Source organism: Mesoplodon densirostris, chromosome 1, assembly GCF_025265405.1.
Source record: "Mesoplodon densirostris isolate mMesDen1 chromosome 1, mMesDen1 primary haplotype, whole genome shotgun sequence".
Lineage (NCBI taxonomy): Eukaryota > Metazoa > Chordata > Mammalia > Artiodactyla > Ziphiidae > Mesoplodon > Mesoplodon densirostris.
Genome location: NC_082661.1, coordinates 106,562,640 through 106,582,024, shown reverse-complemented (window position 1 = coordinate 106,582,024; position 19,385 = coordinate 106,562,640). Strand labels below are relative to the sequence as shown.

General features: G+C 50.4%; 1 protein-coding gene across 7 annotated transcripts in view; it reads left to right on the top strand.

The window, feature by feature from the left end:
- Positions 1-19,385, top strand: part of NSD2 (nuclear receptor binding SET domain protein 2) — a 77,199-nt gene that overhangs the window by 42,573 nt on the left and 15,241 nt on the right. For 6 of the 7 annotated variants that reach the window (XM_060106989.1, XM_060106997.1, XM_060106966.1 and 3 more), the window contains 9 exons: positions 812-956; positions 3,292-3,410; positions 5,617-5,698; positions 6,804-6,928; positions 16,761-16,892; positions 17,048-17,171; positions 17,577-17,777; positions 18,604-18,783; positions 19,162-19,318. In XM_060106989.1, coding sequence (XP_059962972.1) covers positions 812-956; positions 3,292-3,410; positions 5,617-5,698; positions 6,804-6,928; positions 16,761-16,892; positions 17,048-17,171; positions 17,577-17,777; positions 18,604-18,783; positions 19,162-19,318 — 1,265 coding nt within the window. Of the gene's footprint in view, positions 1-811; positions 957-3,291; positions 3,411-5,616; positions 5,699-6,803; positions 6,929-9,307; positions 10,433-16,760; positions 16,893-17,047; positions 17,172-17,576; positions 17,778-18,603; positions 18,784-19,161; positions 19,319-19,385 lie in introns of those variants that run through there. The other variant, XM_060107013.1, reaches the window with a different exon arrangement.

The following is a 19,385-nucleotide window of genomic DNA, read 5'->3' as shown; positions in this document are numbered from 1 at the left end:
TATGAAACAGGAAGGTGGGTCAGATCTGCTCTGTGGCTGTGGTTTATGGACCTCGCACCCTGCTATTGGTGGTTCTCAAAGTCGGGGCACATTAGAAACCCATGGGAAGCCTTTAAAATAGCAGAACCGGGCCCGCTGGGTTGGAGCGACCTTGGCAGGGACCTGAGCACCCTAGTTTTACACCCCCCCACCCGATTATCACAGTGCACGGCCCGGACCCACTCCTCACAACCCAGTGATGGGGCTCTTCTGGAGACCTTGTGAAGATGCGCGTCCCTGGAGTGGGGCCTGAGTATCTGCATTTCCCGTGTGCTGCAGGGCCGGGGAGCTCTGTGTCCCGGCTGTGAGGAGTGGCTGTCTCAGGGTGCAGCGGGGCGGGGCTCCTCGGCCACGTCTACGCCCTCCTGAACACGGACCCGAAAGAAGGAGGGTTGGTGCTACGGCCGGCGAGAAAGCCAGCCAAGGGCTCGCCCCTGTACCCAGAGGCTTTGTTTCCTCCTGCTGTCTACTCAAGGGTGCCTAGGAAATTGCAAGTTACCAACAGTTTAGTGATTTTGGAAAAGTGTACTTTTTCTCTTACCACTTATCATTTCCCGCATTTACACAAATACAGCTGGAATTGTTTCCACCAGCGCTGTTTTCAATGAGTTACAACATCAGTTAAACACTATTTTTAGTTTGAAGCCTTTATGGGACGTAGTTCCATGACGTGGGAGTGAGAGTGCCACGTGCTGGGTAGCCAGGGGCCGTGCGCCGCGTTGTGTGAGTTCGGGCGTCCGGCCTTCCCATCGTACCTTTCCTGTGTCCGCAGGTTGTCGCTGAGCACCCGGACGCCCCCGCCGAGGAGATCGAAGAGCTGCTTGGGTCCCAGTGGAACATGCTCAATGAGAAACAGAAAGCACGCTATCACACCAAGTTCGCCCTCGTGGCCCCGTCCCCGTCTGAAGAAGACTCTGGTAACCGTAGCTCTGTGCTCATGTCCTCTGCGTAGCCGTGGCGTGTGCCGTGTGGCGGCCTGCGCTCCGGCTCTGACCCGAGTGCAGCCGTCACAGTAAAGCAACCTCTGCTGCCTGGTCTCCTTGCTCGTTGTCGCCAGAGCTGTTCCGTGGAATCCTCTGTGGCCCTCCGGGCCCCTCGCTCTCCTGCCCCTGCAGCCAGTGGGGGAGGTGCGGTGAGGGAGCAGAAGGGAGGCACAGAGTCCAGGCGGCCTCCAGGGCCGGAGGCTCCGTGACGGGCCGGGGTCAGACCTCAGGTCTTTGTCCTGCAGCGAGGCTGCCATCCCGGCTGGGGCTGCGCCTGCACCTTGTGGGGGGCTTCCCACCGAGGGCAGGGGCTCTGGCCCTGGGGCTGGCCGTTCACAGCCTGTGGGCCTGAGAGCTCGCAGCGTGAGGAGGGTGACTGTGGACTGACGTTGAATGTGGGTAGCCTCTGGTTCTTAGGCCTTCAGGGCGAAAAAACAAAAAGTGCCGCTCTGCCCTGGGCTATGGTAAGAGAAGGGAAGCTTAATGCTGTGAGCTCTGGGGAAGACAGGTCACCACGGTTGGGTGTGTCCTCTGTGCCTGTGGGAAACTGACACCTGTAATGGGAAGATAAGTGTGATGTGTTTGGGTATCAGTTTGGGTATACAAAAGAATTCTGCATCTCTCAAGGCTCGTCATTGAAGAGTTGTGGAGAGGCCTCCAGACTTGCCTGACAGGGTGCTTTATGGGCACGAGCTTCGTGGGCACGAGCTTGGTCAGCACCGAGGTGGCCTCCATCCGTGTTGCCTTCCTGTTCTGTTCACACGTGTTCCCATCTTGATTTTAGGGCTTTCTAGAACTCCACAGCAACCATCTAATGATATCAATAGTGAATTTCATTCAAGTTGTTCAGGGTTTGTTGCAAATACTACGATTTAGAATAGGGAGGATGTTTAGGATTTTGTGTATTTTCTTTAAAAGGCAAAAGTTTACCAGACTCTTCATCAGTACGCTAAATCCAGAGAAGTGTCCCTTTTCAGTGACTGCTGATTTAAGAATAGTCAGGTTTTATTGAAGCCAGATTCACCTTACCCTTGAAGAGTCAGTGTGACTTGATTGTGTGTCCCGCTTTGTCACTGTCCCCGAGTACTTGGCAGACAGGAGCATGGGTGGTCCCTGCCCCCAGTGTGTGTCAGCTGTGTGTTTGCTCTGCAGGCCTCGAGCCCTCCCTCTCAGGGACCCCAAGATGATGGGTCAGGCCATGGTGTCAGCTGTCCTATCCTTTCGGTGTTAGGAATTCAGACAGATGCCCATCTTGCTCATCTCTGTAACAAATGACCACTGCCTCATCCTGGCACGGGGAGGTCCTTACGTAAAGGGCGAAGGACTGCAACTTCACCTCCCCTGGGGGCTCTACCTAGTGCACACGTGCCGAGGAGGTGCTGGCAGGTCCGTGGATCCACAGCCACCGCTCCACAGGCCTCTCCTGGTGTTCCCTTGAGGCCGGCCCAGAGCTTAGTGAAGGCCACTCTCAGGCCGGCTTACGCCAGTCTGGTACTGGCAGCTGGTGAGGCCAGCGCTCCGGTTCTGCTCTTCTCTTGCAATGTTGGGCCTGGACCTGAGGCGGAGCCCCGGGCCCGTGTCAGCCCAGGGCTGCTGGATGCAGGGAACTGAGCCTCCTGGCCAGCGTGCTCCACCCCCCTCCGTAGGGTTTGAGGACAACACTGCCCTCCCAGGAGATGTTTGGTGAACAGTCCAGGAGCAAACCCTGAACCTCTGTAAAGCAGTCCTGCAAATGGAGACACTGGATTTGTATTAAATAAACCTTGGCGTGTTCAAATTAGTTCTCTCTCTAGAATCTGCATTCTTACTTTACGTCTTGTTTTTCTGTCAGTACTGTTCAGACACCTTAAGTCTCAGATTAGGTGGTCTCCCTGAGGACACCTAACATGTGGCACAGTTAAGCAAACATGTAGAAGGTGCTTATTTTGCAGATGCACATGGATTGTTTCACTTAAGATGCTTCTTTAAGGAAATGTGTTAACGGATTTTGTAAAAATACTGGGTTATATTTAGATTTAATGCTATAGTACATTAAAATGTAACAGATACCAATATAATAATCCCTAGATGAGATAAGGATTTTCTACTTGCCATTTGGAAAGTGCAGAGAGATTTGACCTGTGGTACTTAGGCCCTGGAAATGAACAGGGTTTCAGGAGGCCCATCACTGCTGGATCTACATGCTGAAGGCGCTGGGCAGCTGCTCAGTGCTCTAGAGGACAGCTTGTGGAGGGTTTTTCATGTAAGTTTCCCCCATCCCCATTCCAAGGTAACTTAAATGGGAAAAAAAGAAACCACACGAAGAGGACACAGGACCCTATAGAAGATGCTGAAGTTGAGGACGCTCCCAGGAAGAGACTCAGGACCGACAGGCACAGTCTTCGGAAGGTAATTACGTCCTGGGTGGGCCTGGCTGCAGGAACCAGTTCCCCCGGGCCGCAGGCGGGATGCGGGGAGGCGTCCTCTGCAGGCGTCAGGTGGAGGCTGGGGCTGGCTTTCCCCTTGGAGCTTCTTCGAGAAGGCCGCTGAGGAGGGGGAGTTTTTATCTGCCAGGGAATTTAACACATCCCAACACTAAATAATTCTTGATGTTTAGATTCAACAAAATTGTATACTTAAAATGACTCTTGAATGTAGGGCATATTATTCAGTGTGTAAGTAATGAGTTGTCAGGAGAACATCAAAATCCACTATATGTTATTCTTCATAAGAAGTTAAAAAATCCATTAAAGGCATTGAAATAGGTTTTATGAACTCATTCCATTTATTAGTAATTCATATTATTATTTACTTAATGTGAATACTAAGCAGGCTGTGTAGGCCTGTTTGATACAACAAAAAAGTATTGATATAAAGGCCCAGCTTTTGTAAAGGCAGCCACGGGACCTCACAGCTCTAGCTGGTGCCAGCCAGTGTCAAGGGGCAGAGCTTGCCTGGTACCTGGAGGAGCATGAAACTGACCAAGGGTCAGACCTTCAGAGGACCTGTGTCTGGCGTGCGTGCCCCTGTGTGTAGAGAATGTGGGCTCTGCCGGTGCACTCTCCAATTTGGATGCCGGTTAACCTCTTTGTGAACTGAGAGGTTAGACTTTGTACCTTACATTTGAGTTTATGTTTATTTAATAGTCGTTCTGGCAGTGTAGCTGTACTCTGATTTATGATTTTGATTATAACTTCAAACTCTTCCCTTTTTTTTTTTTTTTTTTTTTTTGGCTGCACCGTGCGGCTTGTGGGATCCTAGTTTCCCCAACCAGGTATCAAACCTGGGCCCTTGGCAGTGAAAGTGTGGAGTCCTAACTACTCGACAGTCAGGGAATTCCCTGAACTATCTTTTAGTGATCTAAATTAAGAAGTTCTTTTTATTGTTTTATTTCGAAGAATGGAAAATAAATCTCACATATTGCTCAAGCATAAATATGTGGCCATCACGTCATCTGTCTTATTTCTTTAAAGGCATATTTGCAGTTCAGGAGAGCAGGCGGCCCCACCCCATTTTCATGGACAGGAGAGCATTCTCCCGGGGCACCTGTCAGGTGTCCAGCAATGAGCTAGGTAACACTGATGTGTGCAGATAACCTGGGAGCACATATTCAGTTTCTCCTCTGGCCGCCTGCCGTTGAAGTGGTCCTTTACTGACAGTCATGCTGACACTGGTTGCTTTGAAATATTTGTATAAAGGATTTACCTAAAAAAAAAAAAATGTGTGTGACCCTGGACATTTGAAATATCAAAATTCACATTAAGTAGCTAGAAATTTTACTAACTAGTAGCTCAGGAAATAGCAGATGATTTTTAAAGAGAGTAGTGTTTGTTTTGGTTTTTATAAACCTAAGTTTGTAAGCCATATCGGGTATAATTCCTAATATGCTTTGAGCACTTGGATGGGCCAGGTAGCATTCCCAGTGCTGGGCACCTATTACTTTGTCCACGGTCTTGTGACCCATCCCTGCTGGAGTCCGGGGCAAACTCGGCCTCCTGGGAAGCAGGGTGGCTGTGAGGCAGGGGTGCCCCAGTGCTGTCCAGACTACATTATTTGAATTCTGAGCGCCAGACCAATGTTCATGATATTTTTGTGTGTGTGCTCTTTTTCTGTTGTGAAATGTGCTTTCGGATGATCTTTGTTTGTGAGCTTTGTCTGGGGCTTGTCTCAGGGTTGGAAATGGTCTGCCTGGTGGGCTGGAGTGAACCGGGCGCACTTCTCATGGGCTGGGCTCCCTCCAGGTCGCTGTGCTCTGAACCCAGAGGACCTTTGGTAGCCTGTCCAGGAGTCGCATCTGAGGTTCTCAGAGTGGCTGGTTAGGTCAGATTTGGCCCGGCCCCTGCCCCTCCCTCCCAGCGGCTGTCAGAGTTGGGGTGGGGGCAGGCAGGGGAGAATCGGCCCAGTGACGAAGAGGGTGTCAGCTGGGCAGCCACAACCGCCAACTGTCTGCGCAGAGCATGCTTCCGCAGGAAGACGTTTCTGTCACACGGCTTTTCAGCAGCCTGTGTGAGTTCACATTGGAGACTTTTCCCCTTTCTTTCCTTTTTCTTTTTCTTTTTCTTTGTTCTCCCTTCCTTCTTTCCTCCCTCCGCACCCCCCCCCCCCTTTATAACAGAGAGAGACGTTCACAGACAAAACATCCCGCACAGGCTCTTGCAAGGCCATCGAGGCAGCCTCCTCGCTCAAGAGCCAGGCAGGTAATGTGGTCAGCACTCCTTCCAGGTCCCCTGGGCTGGCGGTGGGCGGCCGGCCTGGTCCTGTCCTCGGGGAGCACCCCGCTTTGGGGGGGAGGTGGAGCCAGGGGTGAGCGTGTGAGCAGGAAGCTGGAACCTAGAGGGTGAGGTGGGGAGGAGGTTCTCGTGCAGTTAAAGGTAAACTGCTTTAGTGTGAAGTTGTTTTCATGGTCAGCTAAGTGTCATTGAAGTCACTCTTCTGCTGACTTCTACTTGGCTTTATTGTTTTCAGTTTAAATTATATTAGAGAAGTGATTCGAATCACAAATGTCCAGGTTTCTGACTTGATGATACCAGTTGTTGCTGTAAATTCCACTATTTTTAGTACCCAATTCTCCATGTATATTAGCTAAAAAGTAAAAGTAATGACTGGTTATTTCTGTTTTACATGTTGAAGAAACGAGCTTAAAATGTTTGTGAAAAATAATTGTCAAAACAATGAAGGGGGCATCAGGTCACTTTTTACCTTTTCATTAATTATCTTTTTGATGTATCTGTCTGGTAGTTCATTAAAGAAAGCTTACCATCTCCAAATCGTAATAAGAAAGGAAAATAAAAATCAGAGTAAGTGAAGATTGGAAATGGCTCTGTTTCCCTTATTTTGCACAAAGAGCTGTACTGGTTTTTAAAAATTAATTGAACAGACTGTTTTAAAAAAACAGACGTTTGTGAACAATTTGAACACTGAGTGGACATTTGATGATAGAAAGGGTTGTTACTTTTAAGTGTGATAGTGCTATTGTGGCTGCATTCAAACTTTCCGTGCAGAGGTGCTCTAGCTTCCCATGGGTAAAATGACATGTCTGGGATCTGCAGAAGAAGTGGCAGGGGGACGTGGCACCAGGTGTGGGTGGACTGGTGTGGCCCAGGCGGGGCTTTGGGGTCTGGGCAGGGGGACATGGGAGTTCACTGTCCAGCTCATCAGCCCTGATTTTTCCACAACAAAAAGTTAAGCCCAGAAAATCCATCTTCAGAAACTTCATTTATTAGCGGGGTACTTTTAAAGCAGGAAAGAGGTTGAGGGTTTAAGGTTTCAAACTTTACTTTATAAACCAAAATTATCTTACAGCCACAAAACATCTGTCTGACGCCTGCAAACCCCTGAAGAAGCGGCACCGGGCCCCCGCAGCGGCGTCTGCGTCGCTCGCCTTTAGCAAAAGCTCTTCTCCTTCTGCATCCTTAACTGAGAATGAGGTAAAATCATAATAATAGTGATCATCACGCACTCACACAAAGGCCGTTTAGTTACCCACATTGAAGTGTGATAAAGGTCAGACTTAATCAGCGTGACACGGGTGTTCTCCACAGACACAGGGAGGTTAGGTGCTCTGAGCTGTGTCTATTTCAGAGAGAAATACGCACACGGTGTATGCGTAAATGTACGTGGCTGTACTTCAGTATTGATGCTTTTAATTGTGCTTGAAATCTGTCTTCAAGATGTTGGTTCTGTGATTTTTCACCCGGTCCTAACCTGACAGCGTCAGCGGGGCTGCCCACGGGGCTGGTGTGCTCACACAGCGGGATGGCAGGGCCCACATGCTGTGCACATGCCTTGTGCATTCCGTGACTTTGGGTCCACAGCTTTGGTCCTTTAAATTCTGGCATGTTTTTAGGTCCCTGAGTGTCGAGGTGAGTCAGGACTGCCGTGGTAATGTGACTCCTCTTTTCTGGACTCGGAAAGTATCCGCTAGTGAAATTGTAGCTGTTTGAGGCTCTCACACATCACTGTATCGTAACATCTAGAGCATCATCAAATCTGAAGTCTTTGCCGTTAATAAAAACAAAATGAAAAACAGCCTCAGAATGTAGGTATGACCCTTTTTTGTCCAGAGGGAGTCTGGGATTCCCAGCTTTAGAGACTACCCAAGGAGCTTATTGTCGAGTCTTAATTTCTTGTTATTTTGTTCCCTGTGATTCTTTTTCTCATTGTAGACGTGAGTCCTGTTTTTAGACTATCTGTGAAGAGATGCTCACCTTGGGCTTTTTCGGAACAGGGTAGTGAGGCAGGGAGTGGGTCAGAAGGTGGTACTTCTGACACGGTCTCCACTGTGGTCCGTGGTGGGGACGGGGCGTCCCCTGCTCTCTCAGCATCAGGTGCTTATGCCCATTAGAGGGGGCCAGGCCTTTGGGGGTGGGCATCTGCTCTCGCAGGCGTGCAGGGGCCTCGGGGCGGTGTGGGGTGGGGCTCTCGGCCAGTCTTAGTGGGTGTAGGTAACTGAACATTTCTTAAATTTGGGCATGGTCAAGACAATGCAGGAAGAATTCTTTGCTGAGCTCCTGGGAGCTTACTGAAACATGAAAAGGCAAATTCTATACAAAACATTTTTCCTATTTTTCTTGTCCAAGTTCAGATTAACATCCTAAAAAGTTAAATAAAAGGTGGTCTGCAATTCTAAAGAGGAATACTAAAAGTTTCAGTTCCATAGACCCTTTCACTTAAGGCAGTTTGTTTAAAACACTTTTTAATGAGTTTTTCTAGCATCATATTTTGGCCCACTTATTTGGTGGAGTTTTTACTTCCACTGTTGTCAGATACCATCAAAAGAAAAACACTGAGGCCGCTGAGATCTTGTCTGTTGTTCCTGGTCATGAGTCGTGTGGGTTAGAGACGTGAATCTAGAGCAGCTCACCGCGGGGCCAGTATGGCGGGTAGAGGGTAAAACATGTTTGTCAGACACACCTGACGGTCTGACATTGGTTTTGACCAGGATGAGTTTCATCTTCCTGGCTTAGACCTTTGTTCTGAACTTGGGGAGACTTAGATGAAGCATTTTACAATCATTAGGCTTAATTGATTTTTAATTCTTTAGAACTTCAGAAATAGATTATTAAATACATTTATATTATATATTAAATACGTTAAAATCATACACCATTTTGCAGTTTGAAGGTGATACATAGATTCCATAGTGTGCGTTCTGTTCCTTACGTAAAAAACATTTAAATTACTAGGCTTTTTCTATCAGGCCACTTTTGTGCGGCTTATATACATCTCACATTAGAGTTCATTTTTATTAAAACCGCTTTAGGTGAACAAGAAGGCTTGTCTGTTTCTGTGTTAACACTACTGAACTACAGTGCACATTTACAACGCCTGCCAGGCTAAGTGCCTTTTAGCACGAGAGACAAAGCGTAGTGTTATAAAGAAACATTCTAGAAGCCGCTAGGTCCGGTTCTGGTGGGCACTGGGCGACCATGGGGCTGCTGTTTGCAGGGCTCAGACTGGCCCCTTATTCGGGGTGAGTCGCATACCCTTTGCATGTTTATATTCTCTCCTTTCAATACCATTGATTAAAATAAGGAATTTTCATAGGGTTGGTGTTTCAAGACATTTTAGGTCGTGTTGTGGTCTAAATTCCTCTCAAACAAGGTATATGTGATCAATAAAACCTTACATTAGAATAGTTATTCCACAGTAGTACTGCATCCCCTAATGAGGAGGACAGATTAAAATCACACACTTGCATGACAAAGGCCTGGGAAGTAATTAATGTGATTTAAGTGTTTTGTAATTTCATTTCTTATTCCCTTAGTAGAGCAAATTCTTATTTTTTTCGCCTTTACTGGTAACAGCTTTTATGGGAGCCCACATCAGCCAAGTTGGATTTGAACTCAGCTGCTCTGTACTGCACTTAAAATGATGTAATTTTCCAAGATGTCTGCTGCAGGCGGCGTGTCATCGTGCACACTCAGTGGCATTGCTTTCACAATCAGTTATGGAAGATGTGTGATAATCTGTTTTTACTGGTCTTAATAGCACATACAATGAAGAAAACAGATAACAAATTTTAAGACCAAGGTAAGATACCTAATCAAGGCCATTTAACCAATCACATTCATCTCATAACAGAAACACATTCATATTCCAGTGGTCAATGTAGATTTCAAGTTGAAAGGATGCCCTCAATCAGGGGCTGTCCTGGGCGTGTGACAAGGACAGCACACTGAAGAGGTCCATCCCGTTAGAGGTCATTGTTCTCCTCTAGTTCATAACTTACTGAATTTTTATTGAAAAAAATGTCAGCACCTGTACCTTCAAAAACAAAGAACAAACAGCACACATTAAACAGAGTCCTCGTCGACTGTTCTCATTGCTAACGGAATGTATTCAATCCTGTAGATAGTAAACTAATTTCCAACATAAAAGGCAGGAAGACTTTTGATTCTGTCTTTTTTTACTAAACAGTTTTACTATGACACTAGCTATAGTAAATTTGTAGGGAAAAAATGTCATTTACAGTAACATTGTGAACCATTTAACTCTTTTGATTCAATAACCCTTATCTAGGGGGGGTCCTATAATCAGGTTATTTACACCAACCTCTTCATTGGTTGCTTTTGTAGAACATGAGCCATTATATTAAATGTCTCAATCTTGGGTGACCACGTGGTGTGCCCCAGGGTGTCCGCATGTTTGCATGGTGAGGAAAGGCCTCCGTGCCCTTCAGGTCATAGAGGCGGGAGGGCTCTTCAAGTTACCAGGCCGGTAACACTCGGTTCATTCCGAGTGGACTCTTGAGGTGTGTTTTTCCTTTAATGAGAGTTTCTCACTAATACTTGTGTTCTAAACCATTAAGTAGTGTAACGCATGTAAAACACTTGGGGTGCCTGGCGCCTTGCAAGGACTTAGTGGTTCGCTATTGTGACAGTAATGGTTATAACAATAAAAATAATAAAATCACCATCATTCCATTTTTATCCAAAAGTATAAATTTTGCTTCGGCATGAAAAGCAATCCTCTTGACTGCACTGTGCGCGTGGGGATAAAGTAACCCTAGAAGCGGCACACGCTGGGCTTGACTGACGCTTCCGGGTACTGGACTGTGGCTGGGGGTGCAACTCTGCTCACACTCCGTGGACACGGGGCCTCCAGGACGGCCTCAGTCACGCTGTCCCTAAGGGACGTGGAGGAGCTCGGGACTGATGAGGGTTCTCAAAGCACCAGTCACTAAATTTTAAAATGTGGAAAAACGGTGGTGTAAAAGTGACCCTAGTTCAAGAAGCCATTCCCCAAAGTAAAGACTCGAGCCTGGAAGGTCTTTGATGGTCAGGATTAGGAGACTTGTTTGAAATTATGGCATGATGGATTTTGAGTTGGTAGCCAGCCAGCGACCGACACGTGATGGGTGCGTTAGGAGCCAGCAGAGAAAGGGGCGCCTTCCTTTTTGATGGGGATGACTCGATGCCATGTCCACAGGAGCAGCGTAGACTTAGCCTCAGCTGAGTAAATAGGGGTGTGTGCAGGAGAGGGGGAGGGGGCGACGCAGTGTGTCTCAGCGCTGGGGTCGGGGGGGCCTCATCCCATGGGAGGCAGGAAGGTGCCCAGCAGGCAGAGGCAGATGTAGTCAGCATTGTTGTGGTCTCGCTGAGGAGCGCTGCTGGGGGGCAGAGTTCCCAAGAGGGCCTGCCCACAGCTTCCTGAAGGAGGGGAGTGGAAGGGGCTCCTGTTTTGAAAGAGCGTAGGGTCAGGCAGTAGTCTGTCTGCAGGAGTACAGATTCAGTATGCTGCTGTTATCGCGGGATGTCTTCATTTCCTAAGGTCAGACTAATGCTGATTCACCCTGGGCTTTGGTCATTGGAGCTGACAGTTGTTGAGGTGACTTTGGCTATGCCATGCACAGAGTCACTGCCGTGACCGCCCCTTCCACATGCCACACTAGGGCCTGGTGGGGAGGTGGCTGCGAGGAGGGCCTCTGGAACAAAACGGGAGGCCACAGGCGGACTTGTCTGAGTGTACAGAAGCTGAGATGGTAGCTGTTCCAGAGACGAAGGTAGCCCGCGGTACCGGAGCGGCGGCCCCGGCCCATGCCGCGTCGGGTAGAGCTGCTCCCACTGCCGCCCCAGACTCCTGTCTCCTTGGGCACCTTTCCCAGAGTCTTCAGCTGTGGGGGACTTAGGTGAGGCTGCCTCTGAGTCCTCTCTTCAGTATCTCGCACATTTATACCTCCCAACTGAAAGTAACCTCGCTGTTTTAAAGAGGATATTCCTAAAAACCGACAATAAACCTAAGTGAAGTTTCACAAGGAAGCAAAGTTTCAGAAACGTTAAGGCAAAGGGTGGCTCTTTGCCGTGTGTGAGTGTGGGAGGGTTAGCCTGCTCCCAGGGTGGTCTCTGTGAGGTCCCCGTCCCAGCGTTAGCTGTGCCTGATGCCGTGGTTTTCATGGGAAGTCCACGCAAAACCACAGGAACGTTTCAAGTGGAGCGCTCAGGGCCAGGGAGTGGGACGGTGGGGGCGGGGGGGGTGGCCATTTCAAGAGGTTGCCGTGGTAGGGGACAGGAGCAGCTGAACACACCGGAGGAGGGGACAGTGGAAAGGCGAGCTTTGCCGCCCCTCTTCTTCTCCTGGGCCCTGGTCTGCTCGCCCAGGGTTAGGTCTGGGGTGTGTGAGTGTGGCCAGACTGGGGGCGACTCTCATACCTATTGAGTCTGTCTTAGAAATGTTCTAACGAAAAGTCAGACTGTAAATTAGCATCTACTTCCGAAAACATAAAAGGTGTCCATGTGTGGGCTTAAAATTAGGGTTCTCCACCAAAAGCCTGGACGTTGGGCCCGCTGTGGCAGATGAAGAGCTGAGATTTTGTTCATCATTTCAGTAGCAGTGTAAGTGTTTTAAATAAAGGAGCGTCCTCCATCCATTTGATGAGTCCAGTAGAAGGAGCAGTGCTTGCTTGGCGGGTGACTCTTGGCTGGCTTGGGCGAGGCCTCTTGCGGGCCCAGGTGGGTGAGAACCACCACCCCGCCCTCCGCCCAGGAGGGACTCCTGTCTGAAAGGGGAACTGGAGAGTACGGTCACTGTGACTTTGACAAGTGTGCCTGATCTCTTTTCCATTTGGTTGTTTCTAACTCAGCTCGCTTCTGAAGCGCATCTGCTCCTTTCAGGTATTGATTCACGTTTAAGGTGGTTCTGGTCAGCTAGTCGTTTGTATGTGGACCGGGTGAGAGCTGCCTTGACTTAGTGTGAAACTAGCATTTATGCTTTTAAAATCAATAGCTTCATCACCTCAGCTTTTAGAAACCTGTGAACAGGAGTAGTAATTGTTGAGGACTCAGTTTTATCTTTTAGATTATGAATCTAAATTATAGTCTTCTGCTGAAAGAACTGAAGTATCACTATCTTATTAGAAAACGTTTCTCAAAATGCTCTCAAATCTATGATTGGCTTTCCATTTTTTTTTTAAGAAATATGCTGACTCCTGTATATTTTAGGATTTTTGGTCAGTGAAATTGATTTTCATCCTTTTAAGTACTGTTTCTGCTGTTTTACCTAGAATATTAGAAATTAGTACTGATGTACTTGCCAGTGATGGAAAGTTGGGTGTCCTCTGCAGGTAACAAACACATGCCTTGCATCCCTCCATCTTGTCGCTTGTACTGCCGGGGTCAGGGGCCACTCGCTTTGGGCATTTCCACCAGCGAGGACACCCTGGGGGGCCCTCCCGCCTACTCAGTGTCTGTTTAGGAACCAGACAGGCCTCATCTTGTGAGATGCCTTTGTAGCTACCTGGTTACCTGGTAGATCCACGGCTACAGTTTTTTCTGGCCTGAATGTAGGTATTGGGGTTTTGCATATAATTCTTTGGCATGTGTTTTGAAGCATGTGCTAACCGTCCAGGGCATATTGCACCTTCCAGAAACGGCTGAGGTGGGGGAGGGCAGCCCGGCCTATCAGTGGGGGTGGGGTGGGTCACTCAGCGCTGCACTTGCAGCCACCGGCCAGGCCCCTCCCCAGCTCCCCTCTCTAGCCCACTCTCTGTGGGACAGCCCCCGCTGGGGACACAGTTGGGACAACGTTGGGTTGATAGGACATTTTAGAGACTCATTTTATCTGTGACGAGGGCTGGCCTTGCGTCTGGAACAGCAGCCCCACGGCCTGCCTGGCCACCACGTGGGTCTTACTGGCACCTCCTGGGGCTGCCTGGTTAGAAGGTGGGTGTGAGGATAGTGCCAGGGTGTGTTCCCACGACTCAGACCTGGACTTCGGGGGCAGCTAGGAAGGGTCGAGCTGTGTCATCTAGAGGGGTTGCTTTAATACAAGTTCAATAACTTTTCTTTGAATTGTAGTATTTCAGGTGATGAATGACTAATTTACAAATTACTTTAATTCCACCCTAGTATTTCACTGTGATATTAACTTGGAAGACCTGTTTGAGATTAGTCTTTTGACTTTAAGCTCATTAAATCTCCTGGGCACAGGATTCGTATCATTTGTCAATCCAAAATCCTATGTGAACACACTTCTAGTTATCTATTTCTTCCTTTACAAAAGCGTAACTTAAACATAAAAGTAATGTTGGTTTATAGAAATATCTGTTGTTCAAGGTCTGTAATTGTATTTTTAAAATGATGTAGTGTTCAACTTGTGAAGGGATGTGTTTTGTTAAAAGATTTGAACCTCACTGTAACTCTGTCCGAGGCGTAGGGGACTGCTCTCCAGCCCCGGCAGGGAGGGACCTGCCTGGGATTCGCATAAGTCGCTTCTCGAAGTTGGTTTAAATGTGTTCACTAGGTTACATTATGTTCGTTAATAATCATCCTGAAAAATCCCTGTAATGATCACGGAGACCACATTCTCTGCCCGTAGAGGAATGTATTTCTGAGGCAAACGGGCAGTTCCGTGCTGTCACATACTGAGTAGAGTAGAGTATTTTCAGACTGGAGGAAGCTGGAAAGTCAGGAGCTAAGCTGCTGGTCGAGCAGCCGCAGGCATGGCTCTGGTGGATTCGGGTGCGGCGGGAAGTGCCCGGCAGTCCGCGTCCGTCCACTCAGTCACTGCGTTTTTCTCTTTCCGAATGCATCCTATTGGATATGGAATAGACCGTAGAGGTCGTAGCCTGAGATTTGGGACTGTGTTGGGACCGTGCAGGTGAATGTGTCGCTTTCACAAACGCATCTCCGAGTAAGTACCGGCCCCTGGTGCACGTGGAGGTGGAGCCTGAAGCCGGAGCCAGGTGCCCGCCCGCTCTGCCCTCAGACCCCCGGCCGGCCGTGTGCTAGGGGTCCGCTGAGTCGCGGGGAAGGGTTGCGGTGGGATGGAAGCTGGACCCTCCCGCACCCGTCACGGACTGTGCTGTTGTAAGGTCTGATGCTGTGTGTGTATCTTAGACCCATCAGGACATGCGCCTCGTGTGTGTCGTGAACATTTATACTTCCATTCAAAATATGTATTCAGTGTTTATTTCCTCAAACCAGACTTTGTTAATTTAGGAAATATCTCCAAGTGGAAACGTGCTCACTTTTTCTGTAAATCTTAAATAAAAGGTGCTGTTCCTTCCTTTGACCCAGGACTGGTCTGTGTTTTCTGTCTTTCTCTCCGTGCATTTTTTCTTTTTCTTTTTTTTTTCTTTTTTCTTTTTCTTTTTCTTTTTTTTCTTTTTTTAGCTTTTAAATTTGTTGCAGCCACGTTGAGGGAAGAACCTGGGTTGGTGGGTCGGGCACCGGGCTCTTCCCTGGAGCCCACGTGAAGGCCCTTTCTTTGGGCCTCGGTTCTCAGGCGGCCTAGTGGGACCGGGGCCAGCGGGGCTGCTGCCCTTCCCGGTGCCCGGCTGCCCCAGCACCTGCTGCAGACTCGCCTCAGGTGCTCGCCCCCATCTGTGACCCTGCATCTGACGGACACGTTGAATTGGGATTTGAACTCAGAGCATTCTTCCAGTTTACTGCCTTCTTTCGGGTGTCAGTGTGAAGGGCTAGGAGGTGAGCCGTAGGGGAGGGCTCCACTGGGTAGCCTCACGGCAGCGGGCTGAGACCTGTGCTTTAGTGCTGTTCATGCTGTCAAGCCTAGGAGAGCGTCCAGGCTGGCACGGTGGCTCACACACCCGTCACCCTGCCACCGGTGCCAAGTCAGCAGCAACACATCCCTCGAAAAAGTCAGCCCACTTTAACACCAGGTTTTACGTCAGCAAAAACCCTTTTGTTTATCAGGGTTTTTTCCTTCTGCTGCTCCCTGTAGTGTCAGGGAGGTAAATCTGGGAAAATTTCACTGGTGAGGCTACAGAATTGGGTGAATGGCCTGCTGGGGTTTCTTTTGTTTTTTGGTGGTTTTTTTAAAAAAACAGTGTGGCCCGATTCAATTTCTAGCTTTGTGTTCACTGGCAAGCAGCAAGCCTAGATCATAATTACTGGTTGCTGTGATTATTGAGGTGTATAGGAAATGTAGCTTATACGCTCTGTTGAAAAATTCAGTTTTCAACATTGATTTGATAAACATCAGATAAATACCAAATGTGTTTTTAGGCTTTAAAACAAACCTGAATTTGATATATGAGAAAGTTTTCTGACTAAAGATTTATTGATTTCTATTTAAAGATTTGCTATTGCTGGTCAAGTGAGGGAAAAAGCTGTGTACAGTGATGAGGGGAGGCTGTAGCCCGGCCTCACTCATCGCTGGTAAATGAAGGCGAGACGGACGGAACACGGCCCGTGAGTCACTGCATTTGCTCCGAGTCCCCGTCTCTCCGCCTGTCGCGCGGACTGCCGTGGGCACAGGCGGCAGCTTGTGCCCCCTCCCCACCTGGCCCCGTGGGGGGGAGGTGAACGGGCGGGTGGTCAGTTACGGGTGCGATGAGTCTGGAAGACCGGCTCCTGACCTCGGTGAGCACGCGAGTCCCGAGTCGCCGACCGTCCGACCACGGCCGGAGTGACACAATCGCGCCACCAAGGCCTGCACTTGACACAAAAGCGTGTTGGGGGTTAACTTGTTTCCCTTCCCTTAAGGTGGTTGAACCTTTAGCAGATCGGGTAAGAAAAGCCAAGATTCTGGGTCCCCAAGCCCATCTTAGGTCACCTACTAGACCAAATTGGGTTTTCATAAAAGTTACTTCACTTTTAAGGAATGGGGAGAGGCTGTTAAGCCTTGTGCCCCTTGCGCACATTGTGTACCAAAAATCAAGCGGGTTGGAGCCCGTTTCCGAATTTGTACACAGCTTATCGGCAAGTGTGTCGTCACGGGCACCAGTGGTGCCGCGTGTGAGGGGAGCTGGCGGGGCTGCTGGCGGCCACTGTGAACTGTCGTCCGCCTCCTTCCTCCCAGGTCTCAGATGGCCCCGGAGACGAGCCCCCGGAGTCCCCAGACGAGAGTGCGGACGAAACCCAGACCGAAGTGTCCGTCTCGTCTAAAAGGTCTGAACGAGGAGTGACCGCCAAGAAGGAGCACGTGTGTCAGGTGAGGGGTGGGCGGCCTCCGACGCAGCCGGTTGGGGAGCCCGGCCTCGTCGGCCCTCCTCCCTCCCCTCAGCCAGGGCCCCAGAGCCCTAGGGGTTGGGGGATCGTGTGGAGTTTTGCTTCTCACACTTGGTCTCACGCCCCTGTCGCCCGCAGCTGTGCGAGAAGCCGGGCAGCCTGGTTCTGTGTGAGGGCCCCTGCTGCGGCGCCTTCCACCTGGCCTGCCTGGGCCTCTCCCGGAGGCCGGAGGGGAGGTTCACGTGCAGCGAGTGCACCTCAGGTACGCCCCGCCCCGCCCCGCCCCACCGTGCGCTCCGGCTCTCGGCCGAGGTTACCATCCACCTCCTGTCCCCTGGCCGGACTCTTCACAACTGGTGCTGTGTCAGGAGTACACCCGGAGCCTTCCCGGAAGCCCCCGGGGCCGGCTGTGGGGCACCTCCGCAGTTGGTTTGCTGCCCTCGGAGGGAGGGTGGGAGCCTTTCTTGGGAGGAGCCCCTTCCCCAGAGTTCCTGGCTCATTTGAGGACGCGCCCCGCCTGGGCCGCCTGGTCAGACCGGCCTGTCCCTGCGGCAGAGCCGGGGCTCAGATCCCGGCGGGGTTGAAGGAGGAGCCAGTGCTCTAGCCACGAGGAGCTGCAGCTCAAGTCCTGTTCTGTGCCCCTCTCTCCACCCCTCCAACCCGTCAGGGATTCACTCGTGTTTCGTGTGTAAGGAGAGCAAGACCGACGTCAAGCGCTGCGTCGTGTCACAGTGCGGGAAGTTCTACCACGAGGCCTGCGTGCGCAAGTTCCCGCTGACGGTGTTCGAGAGCCGGGGCTTCCGCTGCCCTCTGCACAGCTGCCTGAGCTGCCACGCTTCCAACCCCTCGAACCCAAGGCCGTCGAAAGGTACAGACGCGAGCGAGAGCCTCCATGCCGGTTTGACACGGTCCCGGGCGCATAGAGGGCAGGCAGTGGCTGTCAGGCTTGTCACCAGAGAGCTTTGCCTCTGATGTGGATTTGGAGGAACGGTTGGTGGTTCTTCTGTCACTGACTCCACACGGGGTGGGGATGGGGGGTTGGTGGTTAGGGTCTTTCTTGATGTTCTCCTTCCTTCCTGCCCTAAATGTCGTCTTAAAGATCCCTGGCTTTAGGAGCGGGAGGCCTTTGAGCCATTTTGATGGATTCTATTTGTTCTGGCTTTAATGGTCCTTCACGTGCGAGAAAAATATTTTAAAGTTCAGTCACATCTACATTATGTCACGTTAGGTCTGTGGGCTTCGGGGTGGCGGGTGACCTTTGCTTCCTGACGCCAGCGGTTCTCAGCCGGCCCTCCAGGGGACACACGGCCATGTCTGGAGATGCTGGGGGCTCTCTGCTGGCGCCTAGCGGGTAGAGGCCGGGGTGCTGCTAAACACTGTCCCGTGTACAGGACGGCCCCGCGGGCCCCCGCTGGGCCAGCAGTGCCCAGGCCGAGAAACCCTGGTTGACCTCATTTTAGAAAACAGCGTTTTAAATGCCTGACGGTTTTCTGACATCGTTTTGAAGCACCATCGCCTTAAGGAAATGTGTTTTCATGACATCTAATAAATATCCTTACCCTCCCACTCTAGTTATTTTTTTCATTAACTGCTTCCAGTGTATTTCCACAGCAGCCCTGCAAACCTGTGGAGGCTTGGTTCCTTGGGGTGCCCTGCTCAGTGCCTTGGGCTCTGGGGTGTCTCCCCTTCTCCAGGTAAAATGATGCGGTGTGTCCGATGCCCGGTCGCCTACCATGGTGGGGACGCGTGTCTGGCGGCGGGCTGCTCGGTGATCGCGTCCAACAGCGTCATCTGCACGAATCACTTCACCGCCCGCAAGGGCAAGAGGCATCACGCCCATGTCAACGTGAGCTGGTGCTTCGTGTGCTCCAAAGGTGAGGAGCCCCCCAGCGTCCAGCCCTGTGATTCCGTCGGGTCCATCAGGATGGTCAGAGTACTGCTCCTCCAGGCACTCCCAGGGCCGAGGGTGGGGGGCCGGCTGCAGCGCCTTTCAGGCTCTGGCTCTCCACCCTCCTGCTGCCGCCCCATGCTTGCTTGCACACATAGTCGCATACGTGGTACCTCTGAGTTAACCGTGACCGTTTCACAGGCTTATGGGACTTCGTTAGTGGTGAAAACAAAACGTGCTTTGTGTTTACATGCAGGTGACTCTTTTTAAGCTACTGTCTGAGGGTCAGAGGGTAAGAGCTGTAGACTGGGAAGGCCATGGGGCTGAGCCGGGCGGGTGGGGCTAAACGGCGCCCTCTGTGCAGGGGGAAGCCTGCTGTGCTGCGAGTCCTGCCCGGCGGCCTTCCACCCCGACTGCCTGAACATCGAGATGCCCGACGGCAGCTGGTTCTGCAACGACTGCAGGGCCGGGAAGAAGCTGCACTTCCAGGACATCATCTGGGTGAAGCTGGGGAACTACAGGTGTGGGAGGAGGCACCTGCTCCTCTTTCCTTGTTCAAATGTCTTCTTTTACTTTACAGAACTTAAC